This window comes from Bufo bufo, chromosome 7, assembly GCF_905171765.1.
Source record: "Bufo bufo chromosome 7, aBufBuf1.1, whole genome shotgun sequence".
NCBI lineage: Eukaryota > Metazoa > Chordata > Amphibia > Anura > Bufonidae > Bufo > Bufo bufo.
The window spans coordinates 36,913,679-36,938,275 of record NC_053395.1 but is presented as its reverse complement, the minus strand read 5'-3'; the positions used below and the strand labels follow the sequence as shown (position 1 = coordinate 36,938,275).

At 46.7% G+C, this 24,597-nt stretch overlaps 1 protein-coding gene across 2 annotated transcripts in view; it reads right to left on the bottom strand.

Moving 5' to 3' along the window:
• Positions 1 to 2,679: 2,679 nt before the first annotated feature.
• Positions 2,680 to 24,597, bottom strand: part of LOC121007538 (BTB/POZ domain-containing protein KCTD5) — a 30,948-nt gene continuing 9,030 nt past the window's right edge. The window contains exons 2-7 of one of the 2 annotated variants that reach the window (XM_040439550.1): positions 21,920 to 22,028; positions 20,391 to 20,482; positions 13,808 to 13,903; positions 13,387 to 13,503; positions 11,961 to 12,086; positions 2,680 to 3,323 (exon numbers count right to left, since the gene is read on the bottom strand). In XM_040439550.1, the coding sequence (XP_040295484.1) occupies positions 3,294 to 3,323; positions 11,961 to 12,086; positions 13,387 to 13,503; positions 13,808 to 13,903; positions 20,391 to 20,482; positions 21,920 to 22,028 (570 nt within the window). In that variant the 3' untranslated portion in view covers positions 2,680 to 3,293. The remainder of the gene's footprint in view (positions 3,324 to 11,960; positions 12,087 to 13,386; positions 13,504 to 13,807; positions 13,904 to 20,390; positions 20,483 to 21,919; positions 22,029 to 24,597) is intronic. The other variant, XM_040439551.1, reaches the window with a different exon arrangement.

Below are 24,597 nucleotides of genomic sequence, written 5' to 3'. Positions count from 1 at the left end.
TATTGTAGAAATGCCTATTCTTGTCCGCAAAACAGGCAATAGGACAGGTTATATTTTTTTTGCGGGGCTACGTGACGGATGCATCTTTTGCGGCCCCATTGAAGTGAATGTGTCCGCAACAGAGCTGCAAAAACTGCGCTCGGATGCGGACCAAAACAATGGTCATGTGGATGAGGCCTTAGGCTGCGTTCAGAACACAATTACAGAGATCCGGCACAAATGCTGGGTTTCAGTCAAACAAAAAAAAAACGCTGTATGCAACGGTTTCCGTCTGGCTAAAACTCAGCATTTATGCTGGAAATCGTCCAGATCCCCACCAGACCCCCAATGCAGTCAATGGGGATCCGGCGGTGAAGTAGAGGATACGGCAGGCTGCTCTGTGCTGGAACAGCCTGCCGGATCTCCAAACAGATGTGAACAAGGCCAATTTTGGCTGAGCATGCATGTGTTCTCAATGGGGAAATATCTTCTGTGAGAATAAAGGATTGGTCATGTGGAAATCCAACTTACCCAATCCTTTCACTGGCGGGGGGAGAGTATGCAAATCATCCCATACATAGACAGTTCAGCTTAGATTCATCCAATGTGTATGGCCACATTTACTCCTGGACAGTGTTATCCCCCTCAACCTTGTTCTGTTCCGATTGCGCCTAGTTATCCCCTATCCAATGGATGGAGGACAACGGTTATGATTGGTAGGGGTCCAACCACAGGGATAGCCCAGCAGTCATGAGAATGGTGTGCTACTGCCACTCCATTTATGGGAGTGCCATGGATAGTGATGTCGTTTGCCAGCACCGGCAGTCTGATACACGGGGAATCCAGGAACTCCAATTTTGTTGCAGATTCATCAGTGGGACCCCTACCAATCTAACAGATATCCTCTATCCCACTGTTTCCCAACCAGTGTGCCTCCAGCTGTTGCAAAACTAAAACTCTCAGCATGCCCGCACAGCCAAAAACTGTCCGGGCATGCTGGGAGTTGTAGTTTTGCAACAGCTGGAGGCACACTGGTTGGGAAACACTGCTCTATCCATTAACTTTGTTACTGGAATACCCCTTAAAGTCTACTAGGAGCAGACTCCTTCCTGATAACATAAAACCAGTGAGAACCTCCTACAGAAGGTCTGATCCCTGGCACCCCTCCCCCACCAGTCACACCATGCTAAATTAAAGTCCCATCATCCACCTTGCAGGTAACTGAAAATTCATGCCTGCAACAAAGTAAATGAACCCCTTATCACCTACAGCAGGAATGCCCAACCCTCGGCCCTCCAGCTGTTGTAATACCACAACTCCCAGCATGCCTGGACAGCCTACAGCTATTAGGGCATGCTGGGAGTTGTTGTGCGACAGCTAGAGGGCTGCAGGTTGAGCATCACTGACCTACAGCAACCAATCACAACTGTTCTTTTCCTCAGCAGTTTCAGGAATGAAAGCTGAACTCTGGTTGCCATAGAGGACATTATATGGGCTGTTGCATTCCCCACGCAAAGACATGCTCGCCAGCGGTGTATTTAACAGACCTGATTGGTCATTTTAGTCTTGAGCGACCAGGGGAAACACCTCCTTAACCATATAGATCCATACAGTCGAAGGCAGCCAAAATCTATAAAAAAAAATACAATACTAAGGGGAAAAAAAAAAAAAAAACATGTCCTAGGACTTCAGTCCTCTTGGGGTGCTTTTACACGACCATATGCATTTTGCGGTCCGCAAAACAAGGATCTGTTAAAAAAAAAAAAAACACGGATGACATCTGTGCTGCATCAGTTTTTCTTTTGCAGACTCATTGTAACAATGCCTACTCGTCCGCAAAACTGCCAAAAATAGGACGTGTTCTGTTTTGCCAGAAACGGACATACGGATGTGGACAGGACACTGTCGTTTTTAGAGGTCCCATTGAAGTGAATGGGTCCGCATCCAATCCGCAAAAAATAGTCATGTGAATGGGGCCTTATCGTAATAAAAGCTGTAGTGTAAGGAAGTATTTTACAAGAGCCAGCGATTACGGAGGAGTCAACTACAAGTTGCCCAATCCAAAAAGGCTTACTGTCAATGTTACGGGCTCCATGTCATACACTCCGAGAGCAGATAACTATATGAGACCGATACTAAGCAAGTGATAGTGGAAGAACATTATACGAATCTCAAGATGTGCTGAGATCTAGATGTCTACAGGATAGTGGACAAGCTTTTGATCAGCAGGGGCTGACTGCTGGGGGACCAGCCGATTTCAAGAACGGGAACCTGTTCTCCCCGTTTGACTGGAGGAAAAAGTCACATGCAAAATGCCACTGCATTCAACTCTATGGAGCTGCTGGAGATGGCCGAGCACTTGTACGCCATCTCCAGCAATGCCATACAGTGGAATGGAGCGGCAGGCGCATGCGTGTCTGCTGTGCCATTCAAACATGGAGCACAAGCCCCCGTTCTTGGGATTGTCAGGGGACCCAGTGGTCAGGCCCTGCTGATCAGACACCTATCCACTATTATGTGGATAAGGGGTAGGTCGCCTTCAAGGGACAACCCCTTTAAGTACTCAAAACCGTTTTAGAGAAAAGAAGCACTTTCAAAAATTTTCCTGTAATAAGTTTTATAATCCATTCCTTGCTGAACATGCAATATGCCAAAATGCAGTCCGATAGAAAGATAATATAATAGTCACAGAAATAAAAATTATATAAAACCTGTTTGCCCAATTTTTTCCCAAGGAAGTAGAGTTTCTACGGAAGAAGCCTTCTGCAACAATACACCAGCGCAGAGAACATGTGACATTCGCTGATCCCTATAGGTGGGTTGACAAAACCCAGGTAGAGGAAGTGATTGGCTAAGAGTCTCAGGCAGAGAAAGAGGCCTCCCTAAAATTTGGACAGGACTTAAAGGTGGCAGAAAAACCGTGGGTCATATGTAGTGTTGAAGTACAAAGTGTAGGGATGTTAGAGGGCAACATGTTGGATGGACTCTGGTCTGGTCACCCCGGCTGTAATACCACTGATGTACAAAAAGGTCCTAAAATAAAGTAAAATAAAATAAAAACAGGGGTAGGGAAAAGATACATTAGAACAGACCCACTTCAAAGTTCTTCAACACCAAGTCCCCATGAATGAAACACTGAAGCTTCCACCACAAGTACAGTACACGTTATTCATGACAGCCCAAGAAACGCTAATCGGAAAGCAGACATTTTGTGGTGGCTTGTTACAGTGGAGATTCTCCGCCAGATCATTGCTTGCTTGGAATAAAATTATATAAAAAAAATATATAATATATATATCTTCTTACAGGACACTTCACATTCGGGAGCCCCTCTCTTGCAAGATCTGGAAGACAATATTATGGATAGAAGTGAATGGCAGAAAAGGGTCAATATGAGGTAACAAAAATACACAACTACAACAGGTCTAACATGAAGCTACAGACAATTAAGGGGCTGCCTGAGATCTTTTTAAAGGCCATGTACACCTTTGAGGAGCAATTTTTTAAATTATTGCATTGTACCCATTATGAGGTAAAAATCATTTTTTCAAATGGTCTTCACTAAAAATATGGAGTCATTTTCTCTGATGGCTCCTTATCTCTGGTCTCAGACCTTAAAGTGTGTGTGTATATTGTTTGCTCTCAGACCTTAAACACTGTGTATATATATATATTTATTGTTTGCTCTCAGACCTTAAACACTCAGAGTGTGTGTGTGTGTGTGTGTGTGTATATATTGTTTATGACCTTTTAGTAATTTAGAGATAGGGTTATTAGATTACTGGCTGAAAGTGAAAGTACCGGTCACAGTTAGAAAAACCGTTAACCCTTGTGACAGAACGGCTCAATATTTTTCATAAAGACTAATAAAAAAAATAAAAAAAATGATGAACCCCAAATGAGTCAAATGCAATCAAAATTGCCACCATAGCTTTTAAGTATTTTTTCTCTTCAATCCAGTCTTGTCGATGGGCTGTAGATGGTACCACAAAGTTAGACCCAGAAAACAGATGAGCACCCTTGTGTTCTCTGAAACCGATTTATTATTCCTCTGGTTAAAGAGAACTGGTCACCTCCTGACAGGTCTGCTGTCATATGAAATGATGATTCTGGAGCATCTATGCTGTGTTATTCCTCAATTTTTCCTACTAGAAGTTTATGAATACAGTGACAACTGGGTTTTACCAGTTGGGTGCATGTCCCTCCACAGTTGACACTATCCAATCAGTGCTGGCAATGGCAGACTCTGCAGGGACATGTCCCTTTGACAAAGGGAATAAATACCACCCAGTTGGCAGTGAAACCATAAATTTATAGTATGAATATAGTGGAACGACAATACAATTTACTAAAACAGACATGGCGGGGTGAAGGATTCAACCCCTCCTATCTCAGCATCATTGCAGCTATGAGCCTGGTCCTGTTTGAAAGATGACAGTCTAAGTTCTAGAACAAGGGTTGGAAGGGACAGCAACTGAAATTGAAAGCAGCTGCTTTCACTCCCAAACCCATTTCTAACATCTATGTCTCCTAAAGTTGTGGAGCTAATGCTGCGCTTCTGGTGTTTTAAAGCAACTTTCGAACAAGACCATACCTCTAGCTGCTACCCAGCCCAAGACATGGGAGTTATACCACACCGTGAAAGCCATAAAAATAAATCCCCCAAAAGTTTTTCATATTTACGGTTCCAAAAAATAATTAAAGGGGTTGTCTCATCTAAGACACATAGCACATCGCTAGGATATGCTATCAAAGTCAGATTGGTGCTGGGCCCAGAGGTGGCCCCCTGAAGTAAGTAGAGTGCACTGCGCAAGCGTGGCAGCCCTCTATTCATCATCATGGGAGTTTCAAAAAATAGCACATCATCTCAGCTAGTTCCATAGAGGTGAATGGAGATGTGGCCGTGCTATTCACTGCTATGGGACTTCAGAGAGCGCTTGACTTATATTGCAGATTGGCACTTTGGGTTCTAGCTGCCCTGTGTAAAAGGACTTGTGCACCAATGATCTGGATCAGTCATTGGCCACTAGATTGACACATTCCTAATTAAAAATCCTTGAAGCCTTGTACTGCATCATCCTAGCCAGCTGAGGATTTCATCAATGGCTCAGGTGTACAGGGTATAAACAGCAATTACTCCCCAGACAGTATAACAGATTACAGGAGAACACTTTGCTGGTGTAAGAACCTAGAACTGGGGGGAGTTCAGAGGAAAGCCACGCTCTAGCAAATTGAATTAGACATCTGCTATGCCAGTGTTGGCGAATCTATGGCACGGGTGCCAGAGGTGGCACTCAGAGCCCTCTCTGTGGGCACCCACACCATGGAAAAAATATAAGGTGTATCAATACGTTTTAGACTTTTCCTGCCATTCATCAGTGCAGGGCACACTATGAACAGCACAGGCAGCGCACTGAATGCAGACAGGCTATTATAGCTAAATGATAAAGTACATGGAAGATATACTATATTGGTATTCAGGGTAAATTGCAGTGTTGGCACTTTACGATAAATAAGTGGGTTTTGGGTTACAGTTTGGGCACTCTGTCTTAAAAAGGTTCACCATCACTGTGCTAAACTATTCAGCAAAAACGGACCCACCACAGTGTGAACACATGGCATGACAAAGACACCTCTCCTGGCTTGGTCATTATCAGAGATATGCACAGCCTCAGCAAGTGTGTGACATCCCTCGTCCAAGTCCATAAGGACACCAAAAATGGGCTATTCGATCCTTTGGATATATTGAATATTCGGTTGCCTGAATAGGGCAGGAACCTTGGCCATTAGGACGTAAGGCTTAAAATCCAAACTGTGTCCCCAAGTTAAATAAAAAAATAATTACGTGGGCGTCATTATCAAATTAACGAGGGGAGTTGAACCGCTTAGAGTTACTCACCTCCACCATTTTTAGGATTCTGCGTAGATTACTTTTTTGTAGTAGTAGAACTTAATTTTTCTAATACAGAGCTCCAAATCTCCTGCACATGCAGTTAAATGATATGGCTCCCTGCAGCCACCAGTAGAGTACTTAAAGGGGTTATCCAATGTCTAACCCCCCCCCCCCCCCCCTCCTCAAAATGCCCAGGCCCCTCAGATTATACTTGCCCCACTCCTGATCCCCGCATGGCCACCACTACATCTCAAGCCTCCCTAGCATCACCACACGACGGGGGGATGTAGTGGCGGCCGTGCAGGGATCAGGAGCGACGCAGGGGTGAGGGAGCAGGGTAGGTATAATCTATATGAGGGGCCGGGGCATTGGGGTCATGTTTTAGACATTGGATAATCCCTTTAAGACTGTACTGCATACTGTTAGTTCTATTTAAAGGGGTTGTCTAGCCACATGATCCATATTCGTGTCAATCCTGTCGACTACGTCATGTTGGAAGGTGCAGGTGGGCAAAAGACTGACAACAGTGCAGTTAATGCTCAATAGACTTTGCAGCCCCCTGTCAGGGGGGAAGGGAGTGTCAGCAATGTTTGCATTTCTTTATTCGCATTCAGATTTTTTTTTTTTTATGTAAGTGGCTGAACTATCCCTTTAATATCCAATCAGTATGAAGTAAGCCCCCTCTAGTGGTGACTGCAGGAAGCCGGTATTTAATGACTATTTGATTGTCTATGTGGGGGGGAAGGGGTGGGGGAGCCTTGTAATACACAAGTCACAACATTTTGGATCCAATTGAAGAAAAAAACAAGACATTCGCTTTAAGAAAGAAGGGTTTGAGTTTGTCAGCAGCAAGAGATGCGATATATAAATATAATTGACATTTCTGAAAAGTTATTTTTCCTGTCATTCGGCAGCAATATCCTACATAAGCACATTAAACCCCATTAGCCAATTAAAAATACATATAAACTTCATCCATATTTAATAAGAGTCATCAGCCATTAGTGAAAAGGCTGTTGGCCAAATGGACTCTGCTCTTTATTTTAAAGTTAATGTCCCCCCCCCCCTCCTCGAGCACAAGACTTTCCCAAAATCTGTCCGAAATTTTGCTCTCAATTTCCTTATATCTTTATAGCTTTGTTTTTAGGATATATGCTCCAAATATCAGCACAGACTTTAAGGAAAACGCAATATGAAATAAGCCCCTTTAATGGGTGGCCGAAGGCAGCCAGAATGTTAAAAGGGGCTGTCCGGGTTCTAGACATTGATGACTGATCCTCGCGATAAGTCCGATATCAGATTGGTGGGGTTCTGACACCTTCGATCCCCCACTGATCAGCTGTCCGCAGCCAGAAACTGAAAGCTCCGTCCACTGTGTATTGGCAGCTCAGCTCACATTTACTTGAACAGGGGATGAGCTGCAATAACTTGGCACGGCAACTACACGATGGAGGGAGCGGTCTACTTCCACTGTTCTGTCTCTGGCGCCTACAGTGAACGCCTGATCAGCAGGGGTGCCAGGAATCAGACCCCCTAAAATCAATGTAATATTGATGATTTATCCCAAGGATAGGTCTTCAATATCGAGAACCCGTAAACCCCTTTAGTATTGATTTCAGCAAACACCAGTATGCTATTAGCACTTCAGCTCCCTCTAGTGGCAGCTGCAGGAAGCCAGAATGTTCTCTTTTGGATGCCTGGAGTTTGCACTAGAGGGAGTTTTACATATGGAGCTAAAACCGTATGCAGTAAGACCCAAAGGCACCTTCTATGGTGGCAGCAAAGAAACAGATTTTATTACCCGTCTATGTAGGAGATCTGGCTCAGAAAAAACTAAGTTCGAAACAATGATAGATAAATTTAAGAAATTATAAACCGCACCGAATTGGAGCTAAAAAAAAGGTGGATATTTACTTTAAAGTCGCATCGAAAAGATTTGGGGTCAGCCAGCAGCTTACATTGTGTCCATCAGCCTGATACAATGCGGGTTGCCTGATCACAGGTACTAGACTGAATGGGCACAGTGCCCGCATGACCAGCAGCCATAAGCTGATGCCTACTACATTCACCGACATGTGAGCTACTGACAGCGCCAAACAATTCTTTAATATGCTTAGTGCTCAGGATCTGATGCACAGCAACAGCAAACGCTGGTGAATTGTCGATGGGGGTGACTAGGCGGGACAGGAGTCCATAGCGATTATATAAAGCAGTGATCCAACTTCATATAGTCCCCTGTGAATTTGACGCAGCACTAGAGCCTCGGTTTATTCCCATGGTGCAGCATGTGTTCAGGTTCTAAACAATTCACTAAGGAGAAAGGGCAAGTAAACTGGGAGAGTGGTGAGGGATGAGGAGCAGTGGGGGAGTCAGGAAGGCTAGCGCTCACCAGTGACTTAACACTTAATCTGAGTCATTCATATCGTAATCCGTCTCTTCGTCCTCACTCTGTACCAGCATGCAGCATGCATGTGCAAAGAAAAGGAGCAAAAACAGCTTGTAAGTGCAAACGAAAGAAGAGAAATGAGACAAGCACAAATGCACTAAGCAGGGGACGCACTGAGCACAGTCTGTATGTAAAGCATGCTATATGGCCTTCAGTATAGACATACACGGGGTAATGTATATTCCAGATCTGGTTTCCCTACAATTCCTTTACATAAATGAATGCAGCAAGCAAAAACCAGCAGCATTAGTCCGAATGCTGCAGACTAAGCCTAGTAAATAACAGCATATAGATTTCCGGCTGGCTGCAGGGACCACTGTGCGACCCTACAGTCGTCCTTCTATAAGGCTATTGCAGCTGCTTGAACTATTCTGCTAGTAAGGAGTGTAACGGAATTGTAGATTCATTGATTTCCTATTGAACTGTCCTGGGTGTCTCCAAACCAGAGGTGTATGTAAAGGTGTGTGCATTGATAGGAGATATGACACAAGAGATCGCCAGTTGGGCCCACAACTAAAAATTCTTTCCATCAATTACAACTATTGGACCATGGCACTGTAAGTTATATGCACAATGTGTGAAGGGGCAAACACCCTTTCAAGTGGTATAAAATACAAACCATTTTGGTTGTATAGAAGTCAGACTTCCCCTGCTCGGGACCACCCGTCTATGAACCTGCTCGGGACCCCTCTTGGGGAACCTGCTCGGGGGACCCCCCCCCCCCTCTCTATGAACCTGCTCGGTGTACCCCCCCCCCCTCTATGAACCCGCTCGGTGTACCCCCCCCCCCTCTATGAACCTGCTCGGTGTACCCCCCCCCCCTCTATGAACCTGCTCGGTGTACCCCCCCCCCCTCTATGAACCTGCTCGGTGTACCCCCCCCCCCTCTATGAACCTGCTCGGTGTCCCCCCCCCCCCTCTATGAACCTGCTCGGTGTCCCCCCCCCCCCCTCTATGAACCTGCTCGGTGTACCCCCCCCCCCTCTATGAACCTGCTCGGTGTACCCCCCCCCCCTCTATGAACCTGCTCGGTGTACCCCCCCCCCCTCTATGAACCTGCTCGGTGTACCCCCCCCCCCTCTATGAACCTGCTCGGTGTACCCCCCCCCCTCTATGAACCTGCTCGGTGTACCCCCCCCCCCCTCTATGAACCTGCTCGGTGTACCCCCCCCTCTATGAACCTGCTCGGTGTACCCCCCCCTCTATGAACCTGCTCGGTGTACCCCCCCCTCTATGAACCTGCTCGGTGTACCCCCCCCTCTATGAACCTGCTCGGTGTACCCCCCCCTCTATGAACCTGCTCGGTGTCCCCCCCCCTCTATGAACCTGCTCGGTGTACCCCCCCCTCTATGAACCTGCTCGGTGTACCCCCCCCCCCCCCCTCTATGAACCTGCTCTGGACCCCCCCCCCTTTCTATGAACCTGCTCGGGGGACCCCCTCTATGAACCTGCTCGGTGTACCCCCCCCCCCCCTCTATGAACCTGCTCTGGACCCCCCCCCCCCCTTTCTATGAACCTGCTCGGGGGACCCCCCCCCCCCTCTATGAACCCGCTCAAGAGCAGCTCTGGCACTTCACCAGTTCATTTCAATAACTGCCGTGTAATGCTAGATTCCCCTGCTGCATCTGAGAAGTGGGGATAATTCCTTTAGTGGTTTTCCCACCCAAGATATTTTTGACAGAACATGATGTCAAAAGTTGGGAGTCTCCACTCTGACACTCACCCATCGCATGCAGCCCTCTCCAATGAACTCTATGGGAAATCAACCACTGGTCAATGGGGTGTCTGCTAGATTGCACTTCTTCCAATAGGTAAGGATACCAGAGGCGAGACTGACACCTATCCACCATTTATGGCATATCCTACAGGAATGTTTCAGATGGGAACACCCATTTTTATAAATTGTTATATGGCTGTCTGCAAGAGACGTTTTGTGTGAGCATCTGTGCCCTACCTGTATGTCTGATGTAATCTAAGAGAAGAAAGCAGGAGAGAAAGAAGGCAATTCCAAGAGCTCTACGATAAGTGTTGGAGACTGCGGAAAGAAAGTATATTTTTTTGTATACAAGCAAACCATTAAGATGGCAGTCATACAGGATCGGTGGACGTTGCGTTCATTAATTAAAGCAACAGATCTGGACCTGTTTGATAGCCTCTCCAAAGCACATACACTATTGGTGGCAAACGTTCGATCTGTGGGAGCCCCAGTGATCGCCAGAGCAAAACCCAGGTCTCCTGTTCCCCCTGGAGCGAGACCGTGGCTACGAGGAGCTTGAATGGCACAGCAGGAGCTGCACGCTCGACCACCCCTCTTATTTAAGGTCTATGGAGCTGGTACAACAGAGCACATCACTATAGTTGTTGGACCCAAGCAGTCTAGCATTTATCGCCTATCCAGTGCATAGGTGATCTTCTGGGTGGACGACTTTTTCAACTACCACAACTTTCTGTACGAAGGGTTTCAATAAGCTGTATGATGACTGGCATCATGTAAGACACTGGAGGCCATGTAGGTTATTCTGGATGCACGTCTTAGGCAGTTTCATTCTAAGGCCTATTCTTCACCTAGGAACATTGAACTCAAGTATCATCAGCACCCAAATGGAAACTGCCACGTGGATGCAGTCAATGCAGAATGCCACGTCTTATTGGGATTTTCAGAACCAATATTGATGGCCTACCTTTAGGTTAGGACATCAATATCCACCAGTAGGGATCTGACTCCCGACACCTCCACCGATCAGCTGATTGAATGTGCTGCAGTACCTGTGCAAGTGCTGCGACTTTTTCACCACACAGCTTTGTACACCATGCAGTAGCTGTGCCTGGCACTACAGCCCAGTCCAATTTACTTGAACAGGACTGATCTGCGGAGAGCTGCAATACCAGGCACAGCCACTACACAACTCGCAGTGCTGTGCCTGGTAAATGGTGAACAGGCCGCAACACTTGTCTGCAGGCCTTTAATAAGCTGTGGGCACTGGAAGAAGGACCCTCAATCTGATATTGATGGCCCAACCTAAGGAAAATAGCTTTGAAGGGGGTTCTCCAAGATTTTCATAAATAACCTATCCTGAGGATAGGCTATCAATACGAGATCAGCAGAGGTCCAACTCCAGGCACACCTGGCGATCAGCGGTTTGAAGAGTGTGGCACTCACTGGAGCTCTGGTGATCTCCGCAGCCCCCTCGCAGTATACCAAGCACAGTCCTGTCCACAGGATAGCAGCTGTGCCTGATATTACAGTTCACCCCACTCACTTCTATGGGACTGAGCTGCTCGGCGTCAGACCCCTACCGATCAGATATTGATGACCCATCGTGAGGATAGGCCATAGATATCAAAAAGCCGGAGAGCTCCTTTGATGGTAGGCTCTAATTTGCAATTGTAGTGTGTAATTTTGACACCTACTCTAATTGCTTTAAGCCAATTTAGTGAGTAGGAGATATTTTCTAAAGACGTTATATCACATTTGAAATTATGCTTTCTCTCCAGAAACAGCATGGGTCTGGTCTATGGCTGGTATTGCAGTATACACTTGATTGAGGCCAAGCTGCAATATCAGACACAGGCCCGTGGATAAAGTGTCATTGTTTCTGAAGCACCCCCCCCCCCTCCCCCTTTCCAGGGCATAAATCTTACCTTTGCCTTTTCACTAGGTTCACTAGTAGTGCCATATGGAGTATTGTGCAACTCTTTGGAGACCACACACAAGAACTCTGCTTGATCTTCATTTCCATAGTTGTAGGAAGAACCGATGCTGACGAGCTTAAAGAGAAAACAAATGAAGCAAAAAAAAAAATAATGAGTCATGGACAAAGCGAACGCCGGCAATTAAGAAGTTACTGGAAGCGCACTGAGAAAGAATGTAACATTACGCATTTCACTTGATTAGATTGCTTAAAAATGTATAAGGGATTGACACATTGGCATGTATAGTTGTGGCTGACCTAGGCCGCCCGACAGACCCACACTGGCAGCCGCTCCTCACAGGAGCAAAGCATCAGGAACGTTAAAATACAACATGTCCAATCCCTCTTTCCCCTGTGGAAGAGCGATCGGGAGACCCCACATACACCAGATGGGTGGGTTCAGCTGATGTTTCTCCATTGCATGGCCAGTATTGGACTTACTGTGGCCTCCAATGGTGACTATAAACAGTCATTCCTCTACGACATGTCCATCTACATCTACTAAAAAGACACTTGGACAAGGAAAGGCTGGATTCAAATGTACGGCTTGATGCTTGTATGGCCGACGGCTTCCGAGACACAGGGATCTTCATCTTATTTCTGTTTATTGATTTTCCACAGCACTGCGTTCCAAGTGGATTTTTTTCCCTGGTTTATGGGATATAGACAGGCAGAGGAGATTTCTCCTACAGCAGCCACAGCAAGGGATAGAGTCAAGCAAGCGCCGTGCTGCTCCATCCAACATCCAAGCTGCTCATGGAGAGACAGCGTACTCTGCTGTTTCCACCAGCACTATAGACATTAAATGGAGCAACAGGATGCATGCTCGACTGCAGAGCCGTTCAGACTCCTCTCCACTGTGGGGTAAGTGATAAAAATCCACCCCTTCGAGGGAAAGTTCAGACAGGATTTCTCTTTTGCAGATTTGCGGTGCAGATTCAGAACATATCCACATGCAAATTAAGGTACAATATATGTAGACTTTAAAATCCGCAGCAGAAAGGACGTGGATTTTCGGCACCGATTTTACCCCTTCAATGCATAGGGGTGAAACCTGCACTGAAGGGCAACACCTGCCAGGACACCTTACCCTTAGACTTTAAACAAGATAACCAAGTAAAAGGCAATGTACATGAATGAATTCAAGGAAATAAGACTGAGTGAGAAGGTGCCATATCCAAGCTAAAAAAAAGAAGAAAAAAAAAAGAAAGATAAATAAATTTTAAAAAAAGGTAGTCGGTGGGTTCAGCGGCACAGACATTGCACCCCTGGTGGCAGTATTCCCATAGGGCTCTATGCAAGGCCATGCACGTGTACATAGGGGAGCGGAAAAGGAAAAAATTTGGGAAAAGAGCAGTGTGCAGAAATGGACACACCTTGCCGCTGCACATCTGGAGGCTGGTCTCCTCCACTTTGACTTCCCTTGAAACAATGAGCAGAAACTCTGACTGATGATCCCGCCCGCATCCATACAGGGAACCTACGCTGACAAACTGCAACCAGAGTAAACGCACAGTAACTAGGTGGGACAACGTGTGCAGAAAGCATAGCGCTATCTATGTGTCATACAAGGTCACGCCCGCTCATTGCTCACTTGTCAGATTCAGGTACAGTGCTACCGACACCAATCAAGATTTGGCGTCACCTGTTAAACCCCCACTTAAAACCTCAACTTTCAGAACAATCCCCAAAGTCAGTTTACCAAGAACATGCATGATGGCGAGGCTGTGTGGTCACTTCACCAACGTGGTCCATTTGGAGGCCACATGCAAAGCCCCAGGATCTCTACCAGTTTACCTGCTCGAATTTCCAGCCGTCTGACATTGTGGACACCATTTGGGTTAGCTCTTCCTCCTGACATTGAAGTACTCTGTAAACATGTTTGACTGGCACCTGAAAAGGGAAAGTAATATTGGGACAGTTATTAAAGGAACCCACTTGTTTCAAGACAAAGCAAAAATTCCACTTCTCTAGAACTTGCAGGCGCAGCTTTGTAGTCTGGACCGCGCCCTTTTAACGGAGAGATGGCAGTAAGGGGGCCCAAACACTTTAGATTGGCGTCAGCTGAACAGATCTCTGCGGGGGCTGGCCAACTTTCATATTTATGTTGGCGGCCCAATAGATTATTCAGGACAAAGAATGATTGGGCGTGCCAAATTTGATAGGTCTGATAAGCCACTGCCAGAGATCTATCGAGCAGCAGCTTAGTCGCCTCTCTCCATTAAGAACGTGTGAGCATGCATGTGTACAGGGCGGTCAGGAGGACAGCAATCAAAATTGTATGGCCACCTTAAAGACTACAAGACTCAAGACTACACACAGCCACACTACTGCCTAACCTGCTTATTTTTAGACGCAGGTCACACCATTTGATCAAAAGGTGTCAAAAGCCTACACGTCAGCACAGATCCCCCGCGTTGATGCTGCATTTGTCTTTGTGCTGCAGTCACAGCATATGGGCGTCTGCACGTTTATTTCACTTTGTCAGGAAGTGCTGACCAACTTAGAATTTAAAGTGATGAGAAGCTTTTTCATAAGGCCCATTAAGGAGAGACACACGAGCGAGTTCAACGCGATAAGAAACTCACGTGTCAGTGTGCGGTCGCATTCCGACCTCCGCACGGCATTTTACTGATTTGTAATGCTGTGTCCCCCTGAGAGTCCTGGAATCTACTGAATTACACCGACAGCATTATGTTGGTCACACAGCATTCTAAAATCAGTGTAATGCTGTGCAACATGCAGAAGAGCGGAGGTCAGAACGGGACCTCACAACGACACAAGAGTCAGGCCTAAAGGGAACATACGCACAGGGGCGGTTTCTTTCAAATCAAAATCTGAACGCGTTACTTGCGATTTTGCCCCGATCTCACACCTGGCATTGCAAAGGGTGAAATCTGCACAAACACACATGCTGTGGATTTCTACAGGAGGAAAATAAAATATTTATCCAATCTAGTTTACTTTTCTGGTACTGTATATTGCTACGGGTTTTCTGCATGAAAATCAACGCTGAAAAAAAGCTTGATCCTCAACATGTGCAGGTAGTCTTAAGACTTGCATTTTTGAAATTTTTGAAATTTTTTTTTGCAAAATGCAGCTACAGATGTTGCCTGAAAGTCTATGGATAACATTACAATGCAGGACAAAACTATATGTGGCAGCACCCTGAGGGGCTGTACAGGATTAGAACAGTTTTCTCCCAAAGAGCGCCACCCATGTATACAGGTGGCGTGGGGTATTGCAGTTCACGCCTATTCACTTCAGTGGCGCACAGCTGCAATACCAGGTCCAAACCGCTGACAGGTGTGGCGCCATTTCTAGAAGGAGGCAGCATTTTTATCTCCTCTTGTACGAGTGGTTGGCTCCCCTGATGCATCACTGTGAATGCATATTCCTCTCTATAACCACCATGCTGGGGCATCTTTTCTTAGAACCTCCCATTATTCCTCCACAAAATGTATGACTAAATTAACGAATAGACGACTATGTACATTTAAACATTGAGAAATTTCCCTTTTGTACATAATTACAGGTTGACATGCTACGGGCCCCACTAGGAGAGGCACGGTGATTGGCTGGTGCAGGCAACAAGGCCCGTTATAATAAATGAGGCCCCGTATTGTATATTGATAATTAAAGGGGCTACTCTTAAAGGGATAAAGGCACATCCACATCTTGTACTATCCCAGAGCTTCTCTCGCAGGCAGACCTCAGCCTCATTTAGCACTAATTAGCTTATGAGCTTTCCCGGCAAGGAATCCTGAGCTTACTCTACAAGTAACACTCGCCCTGCGTGCTGCCAATATCCCCCTGTAAATCTGACTGCCCTCCTAACCATCCCACAGCACAAGGACCCTCCTCCACGTGGAGGAGATCTTCAGATGTGGGTGTCAGCGCAGGCACAGATGCGGTCAGAATTAACGGCCAGGGCTCAATCTGAGGTTCATTATCTGGGTGACGTCAATGATCTGAGCTCAATGAGTGTTTTGTCTGTTCTTGCGGAGATAAAGCATATACTGAGGGCACTTTGTTAACGTTGTCCAGTATTTGCGGCTGCGGAGGACTGCCTTTTATGGAACATTTTGTGCATTTTCGTTCCCTGGGTTTATTGAAATGCCAGCAGTCGTAGAACAAATTGTTGATGCTACGAGTCAAGGCGCTGGAATAGTTTGCTTCTCAGAGGCGCAAGCTGTAGAGCGAAGGGGCTGGAAAGAGGAACGAGACACTGGAGACAGTGCCTGTAACCAAAGGGAAAAAAATATATAAAAAAAATCTAATATGCAGATGTTTGGCTCACGTTCATAAAAAAAAAAAATGACAGGGGGTGAGGGATCGGGCATATTGAATTTCAACATGCTGATGCTGCGTTCTTAAAGGGGTGCAGTACTGATAGGTCATAGGGGCGTCAAAAGTTTAGATCAGTGGGGGCCTGAGTGCCGAGACCCACACCGATCTCCAGAACCAGGAGAGAAGCGCTTGCTTAGCATGTTCTCTCTTCGCTGCAGGACAGGAAGACAAAAGTCTATGGGTCCGTCTTGTGCAGCAAGGAGAAGGAGCACTACTCTCCCCTCATTCTAGAGATCGGTAGGGGTCTCAGTGCTCAGACCCCCACCGATCAACGTTTTAAGGCCCTAAGATATATCAAAAGTTTACTGAAAGTACAGTGCTACTTTAAGGGTGAGAACTCACCAGAGAAGGGAATCAGCCACTTCTACTGAACAGAGCATCTACAGAGATGGGAAAGAACAGCTGCTGGCCAAATGAGCACTTGGCAATGGCCGTTTAAAAAAGGTGTATGGCTACCTTAAAGGGGTTTTCCCATCTCAGACAATGGGGGCATATCGCTAGGATATGCCCCCATTGTCTGAGATGCTGGTCCCAGCGGTGGGAAATTAGAACAGAGCAGGGAAATGAACGGAGGGGCACACTGCACATGCGCAGCCGCCCTCCATTCATTTCTATGGAGCCACTGAAAATAGCCAAGCGCTGGCTCATTCATTTCCATCTGCCCCATAGAAATTAATAGAAGCATGGGCCGCACATGCGCAGTGCGCTCCCATTCACTTCTATGGGAGCAGTGCTTGGTGGTGGCAGTGCTGTCCTCCAGTCACATCGCTCCCCGCTTCGTTCTAGTTGTAGGTGCGGGTCCCAGCGGTGGGACCCGCACCTATCAGACAATGGGGCATATCCTAGCAATATGCCCCCATTGTCAGATGGGAAAACCCCCTTTAAAGGGGAAAGGTCATTAGTATCTTATCGGTGGGTGCCTGACACCCAGTTCCCCTGACAATCTGCTGTTTCAGAAGGCACTGGCGCTTGCAGTAGTGCCAAGGCCTTCTCTCGGCTTAACCTCGTCACGTTCATTGGTCACGTGGCCTAGGCGCAGCTCAGTGATTGAATGGGCCAGAGCGCGATACCAATCACAGCTGCTGTACAACATACGGCACTGTGCTTGGTGAGCTGAGAGAAGGCCGCAACGCTACTATAAGCACCGGTGCCTTCTGAAACAGCTGATCAGTGGAGGTCCGGAGTGTGACCCCCACTGATCAGATACCGATGACCTATCCAGAGGATAGGCGATTAGTAAAAATATCTTGGAAAACACCTTTAAAGAGGGACAATCAGTTCTATTTTAGTAAACACTCGTATTCCCAATAGAGAGAGTGTGTTTTCATTTATTTATCTCAGTTATGCCATCCCTCTGTTATTCCCCCTAGAAACTTATGAATAAACTAACTGGGTGTTACCAATCTCTTTGTCAGAGTAGTGTGTGCCTACAGTCTAACCCTGCTTTGACTGCTCTAAAGATAGACACTCCAGAATTATTACTGGGGAATAAGTAATTAGACATACCAGGAGAGCTGACTGGTTACACTTTAAAGAGGACCAATTAAACCAGACATGCGGTTTGGTAGGGTTGATCATGCGATTAAAGATACCTTTGCCATGCCTGTAGGTAGGTCCATCACCAAGATGTGCATGTTTATTAATATGCAAATGAGCTGTTCGAGAACCAAGGAGCTGTTCGAGAACCAAGGAGCTGTCCCGAGCCCTCAGAGCACTGCTTTTTTTTTGAACAACCCTCTGAGCTGGGCACCCCCCTTGAATGATTGTCTAGCCCTGTTAATCGAGGAGGGGGGAGGGGACTGCCGAGCTCAAAAAGGTGTTTACTTATCTGTTGCTTTATTCTGGATAAAATGCAAATGAGCAGTTAAAAGGGAACCTGTCACCGGGATTTTGGGTATAGAGCTGAGGACATGGTTGCTAGATGGCCACTAGCACATCCTCAATACCCAGTCCCCATAGCTCTGTGTGCTTTTATTGTGTAAAAAAAACGATTTGATACATATGCAAATTAACCTGAGATGAGTCAGAGCTTGAAAATATGACTCTTCTCTGGTCACACAAGTAAGATATGACTCTTATATGTTAATTTGCATATGTATCAAATCAGTTTTTTTTACAGAATAAAAGCACACAGAGCTATGGGGACTGGGTATTGTGGATGTGCTAGCGGCCATCTAGCAACCCATGTCCTCAGCTCTATACCCAAAATCCTGGTGACAGGTTCCCTTTAAGTGCACTGAGGGCAGGGCCAAGCCTCTCTGTGCACCCTTGCTCCTCCTCCTCCTTGACTGACAGGGCCAGGTTCAAGCATAGTCCTCTCACCTGGATCCATTCGGCATACATGCCAGGAACTTTCCCAGAAAATACAGCAAATGTAAGGCTCAAACTAAATGAACAGAACCCTGATGGAATAAGTACTCTGATGCACTGTATGCAGGACAACCACTTTGGAAATACTTGGGGACACCACCCCCATGTAAGAATGAAGAACTGCTTGAGGAAATCCTGCACGGAATGACTGCTCACCCCCCGTCTAATAAATAAGGCTGCAGCGTGTCCTAAGGATTGTGGAACGAGTAATGAGGCCTTTTCCAAGCCATTCCCGTCACTGTCTGCAGATATCACGTGTAAGCCTATCTGTTGACACGCCGGCCTTGCAGGTGTCGCTGACACTATCCTAACGCTCTCGCTCGAGACTGACCCATATCCCTACCCGACCTTACACTTAAATACAAAAGTCACTGCGGCAGCTAAGAATAACTCCTGGATGGAGCCTGCTTATCACCGGCTGATCCTAAGTCCTGGAGTAACAATTAGTCAAGGGTAAAGAATCTGCTGTCGATTTAAAAATGTGCAACGCAGAGACTACAACTGATTCACAGGCGCCACAGATGCTGAAATACTCTGCAGTCCTGTACAGACAATGCATCAGTCACCGTTCACATGGGGGAAGACACTGCAGGCAGCTACAGAGGAAATCATACACACCTCATCATATAAATCATAGTAGTTCTTAAAGGGGCTCTAAGATTAGAAAAACCTGGCTGCTTTCGAACAGCACCACTCGAACAGTTGCAATAACAGAACCTGCCAGTGGACAAACAGGGGCGCCATTTCTATTACATTATAACCTCTTTATAAGGGGTATTACAGTCAAGTTGTCAGCTATTCACTAGATAGGTGAGAGGGGAGACTGCTGGAACCCCACCCTTCATGCTCTAGAATGGAGCACTGTTTGAGCACGCACCTTACCGCTCCATTCAAAGTCACCCGCTCCGCTATTTTCATCAGTGTAATAGACTTTGCACGTGGCAGCAGGACACATGCTCGGCCACCTCTACAGTCAAACTGCTCCCAACAGTGGTCTTGCCGATGGAGGGGGCAGAGAATTTGGAATCCACCACAATCTGGTGATCAGCGGAGGGTCCCAGAATTAGCATTCATCAGCTACCATGTGGAGATCATTGCTCCTGACTGGAATACCCCTCAGCTGTGGCCTACAAGAGGAACTGCCTGTCCCAAGTCCAAGCTACCAGGGCTGTAAAGGTCCCAAATCTATAGCAAAAGCTTAGATTTTTTTATTTATTGAGATTTTATATGAACATTTATGAAATCACTAAGAAATGCTGGAAAATGTCTGATAGGTCCCTGGACTCCAAACTGAAGCCGCCAAAGTGCACTGGCTCGGCTATTTTCAGAAATAAATGGTCGTCTGCTCTCCACTCACTGCAACAGGATTTCCCAAAACAGCAAAGCACGCTTACTCCGCTATTTTCCGAAGTCCCATAGTAGTGAATGGAGTGGCATCCGAGCATGCATGTTGTGCTCGCCGTTCACTTAGGGGGACGGGGACTCGTTCTGGAAACAAAAGCAGGTCCCAAAGGGAGACCTGCACCTGCCTGACATTGATGGCATTTCCTAGTGACATTCCATAAATGTAAAGACTGGACAACCCCTGTAAGGGATGACTGGAGAAGGTCTCTCCGGTTATTCCTATATGGGCAGACATTCTTGCACCAGCACGCCTTACCTGTGAGGTTTTACTGTCCCGCTCCCTTATTCTGTCCTTTACCAGTTTAATTAATGATGTGATATTGTAGAACTCCGCTTCTTCCAGGACACCTGAGAGAAAGAAAAGCAAAAAAAAAAAAAAAAAAGTCTAGCGAGGAAAATCTTACTGATCATGCAAACTTAAATATCAAGAGATGCTGCACTGTGTGCACCCTGTGCTGAAGGACAGACTCCTTGTGGGTGCAACAGTAAAAAATTCACAGGTAAGGGCTCATGCACACGACTGGGATCAGGCCAGGAAACCAGGGCCATGTGTCTGCCGGATTTCCTGGGCCAACCGCGGTGCCCCTGAACTGATTGTATCTGGTGTCTATGCAGTCCATATCTGATCACAGATCTCTTGTACTGAACGAAGATACAAACTGACTGCATCTTAAAAACCACTATCAGACAGCAAATTCAGGGGGGGCGCTTACTGTGTTCCCGGGCCGATCATAGACGTGCGCATGAGCCCTATTCAAAAAATAGCACCAAGGCAGAAACACAAAAAAAAAAAACAGATTAATTTAACACCTGCAGCCAGCTTTTCCAGCAGAGAATGCCAAACAAAAAAAAACAGTGCAGCAGTTTTTGCAGGGACAATTTGCGCCTTATTTGTCAGTTAGATATCTCTGCCGCACCCCATTATAGTAAATGGGGTTAGGCAGGTGGCAGTATCTGGCAGTGCCGGACCTGGACAACTCCGGCAGGCTGTCCTAACGCTGGAACACGCTGCCCTAGAAGCAGCTGCAGGTGTGAAACCAGCTTAAAGCAGCCAAAAGCAAAATGGTGTTTGGTAATGGCGGGTGCGACATCCTGACAGTAGTCACACTGTGTGATCTCATGTTAGGAGATAATAGCAGGAAGTGACAGGTCGGCAATGCAGCTCCGCTGTCATGTCACATGAAACTGTCACGCCTTGGAAAGCCTTCAGCACAAACTGGTTCCGCTGCTTCAGGAACAAGCATTGGAAGTATTGACCCTACCAAGGCGTTCTACGCTCCCAAAATGCACTGAAGGATATATAACTGATTAAAGGGGACGCTTAGGACCTATCCACAGGATACCCCGACACCTCCCACAGTCTGGATGTGACAGTATAGGGACATTGGCCCCTCCACCATTCTAGAGATAGGTACAGGTCCCAGAGGTGGAACCGGCATCTATCACACATTTGTGGCATATCCTGCCTGTGTGTGGCTCCCCGATCCTTCTCCTCCAGGCCAGCAATGTTCGGCTGGGCTCCCACCATGTCAACATCCAGTTTGACACTGCCGCAGCCAATCACTGGCCGCGGTGAAGACCGGCTCCTCTTACGTCATGTGAGAACTTGCTCTGGAGATAGATGCGGAGTCCCACTTCTGGGACCTGCACCTATCAGACATTCATGAAATATCTGGTGGATATGCCATAATGCTCTAAGATGGGAACACCTTTTGAATGTAATGCCAGTCTGTGGGACCACTGAGCAGCATTTGTATAACGTCATCGCCAAGAGCGGGCACTCACCTTCTTCTGCTAGGTCTTTATTTATGACTAGCTTCCCGTGCCTCAGGTAATTCAATACTGGGCCAAAGTACGTGGGGTCTCTGTCTATTAAATAGGCGCCCGTTTCATCCTGGAAAGAGAGCAGATATAAGACATTAGCCAGTGGAAAACGTCAAGACGCAGCTTATACAAAGTGAGGGACCTGGCGAGTCACAGTGCCTATAGGCGGTAGTTACCAAAGTATGAAAGCAACAATTTACATAATAGAAAAGTACAGAGAAACATGCAAATCTGCAAGTTTCCCAGTCCTTTGAATACAAGGAAGTTCTGTAAAATTTAATGGAAACTTAATTTGCAAGATGGTGAAGCGGCATCAGACTGCTCACAGAACCTGCAGGCAATGCTGGCCCTTCCCGTACAGCTAATGTCTACGTGTGGCCCTGTCCAGAGACTGATGGTATAGAGCCCACTGATCACCAGTCTGAATGAGGCCAGAGTAATATCTGTACACTATAAGTTATGAATGAATTGCTAACAGTTTGCAATGAAGGTCCAGAAGGGTGATACCAGTCGGGGGCGTGTCCCTGCACAGTCTGACACTGGCAGCTCTGACAGGATAATGTTAGACTGTGAAGGGACACTCCCGCCCCGTTCTACCTGTACTAAAACTTCTAGTATGAGTAAGAGCGGAAAAGCACAACAGTGTTATAAGAACAGGACTTCCGTGTGCCCCTCGGCACACCGAATCCCTAATTTGCATAAGGGTAAAAGTCATCTTATAACATTTTAACCAGAAGGGTCAACTCTACCAGGCTGATCCTGCAGTCAGGTGCTTTTATTCATTAGAATGGCAGCAGTGGAGTAATTTAGGACAGCAGGCTGACACCCGACACTAACAGAGGTCATACTGGCTGTCATCCAGCTTTTGCAGAAGCAGATGAGGTCTGAAGAGACCTAGACAGGCAATGAGAAGACCTATTTTCACAGATTTTTTTAAAACACTCCATGTCAAGACCAGAAAGACGGCCATCCAGGAGACAGACTGGAAAGAGACGGCCATCCAGGAGACAGCCCTGATCGAGCCTCGTGCCACATTATCAATAGAGGATCTGAGACTGGTCTGTGATCGGAAACCACATGTAACGGACGGCTGGATATCTCGTCCCATCTCACTGCGCAGCCTTCACGTGTTCTTCATATGCACACGGCCCAAATATTCTATTTTTTTAAGAAGAATTTATATACAGTAGATACCTTACGACACATTACGAGCCAGGAAATTAGTCCAGGAGAACAGATGCTTTCATATTATTTTAATTCAGCGGCTGCTAACATCTTGCTGAGGGCATCTAAATAAATGGAGTATTCCCCAGACGTGGCGTCTCCCCCGAGTACCCTGCAGACACTTACAGAGAGTAATCATAATGCTAGCAGCCTGACAAACACCGGTATCGTGCACCAGCTGCGCCACGTGGACCCGCCGTGGACACAAGTCCACTGCCCATAATTAATGTTTAATTAAAGGGGTCTTCTGGATAGGTCATCAATTTCAGGTCGCCTGACATCCTCGCCGATCAGCTTTTTCGGGCACCCGCCGGTGTCAGAAGCTATACGCTGGATGAAGCAGGAGGCGGACAGCACCATCCACTGTGTAGTGGCTGTGTCCGGGTACTGCAGCTCCGCTACCATTCGAGTAAGGGTCCATTCCCATGTCCACAATTCTGATCCGCATTTTGTGGAACGGAATTGCGGACCCATTCCTTTCTATGGAGCCACACGATGTGCCGCCCGGATCCGCACTTCCAGGTTCGCAATTTCGTTCTCGGAAAAAAAAAAATAGAAGATGCCCCATTCTTAGGCATTTTCTATTATAGTGCCGGCGATGTGTGGTCTGCAAAATGCGGAACGTACATTGCCGGTGTCCGTGTTTTGCGGATCCGCAAAACACATACGGATGTGTGAATGGAGCCTAAATGGGACATAAGCTGCAGTACGCTGGCGCCAGAAACGACACAGCGGACAGATGCAGTCCAGCGTATGGTGTGCAGCGGTTGCCCAAAAACAGCTGACTTGTGGCGGTGCAGGGTAGAAATGACTACTGAGCCATTCACTGGCTGTTTGTTCACAGGGACCAGGAGAGCGGAAAGTGTCCGTATGGGAGCGGTAGGCGAACATCACTGTTCTTAAACCGTTTTAACTTTATTTTTTACCAGCAGGACAAGCTCTTTAAAGGGGTATTCCTATCCAGGACCTTTGTGGCATAACAATAGGATATGCCATAAATGTCCCATAGGTGCAGCTCTCACCTCCAGAAAAGGGGCCCTGAAACGAATGGAGCGCAAGCCCCACACATGCACAGCCACCCCTCCATTCACCCCTATGGCATTGTGCGCTCAACCATTTTCAGAAATCTCATATAGTGGCGAGTGGCCACGAATGTGCAGCATGCTCTCCTTTCAATAAAGGCCACGTTCTTGACCTAGGAGCTGTCCCAGAGATGGGAACATCACCTACTAGACATTTATGGCATAGCCTGCTGACAAGTCCAGACGGGAATCTCTATAACTAAAAGTCAGGCAATGTGCACACTGTGGTCGCCCCTTTGGTTGGAGGTATACATTGTGATTTCCTGATATCGGTCCTATAAAGCTCCGGCCTATAGCACGGTACAGCCATACCAAGGCATATGGTGTATAGGT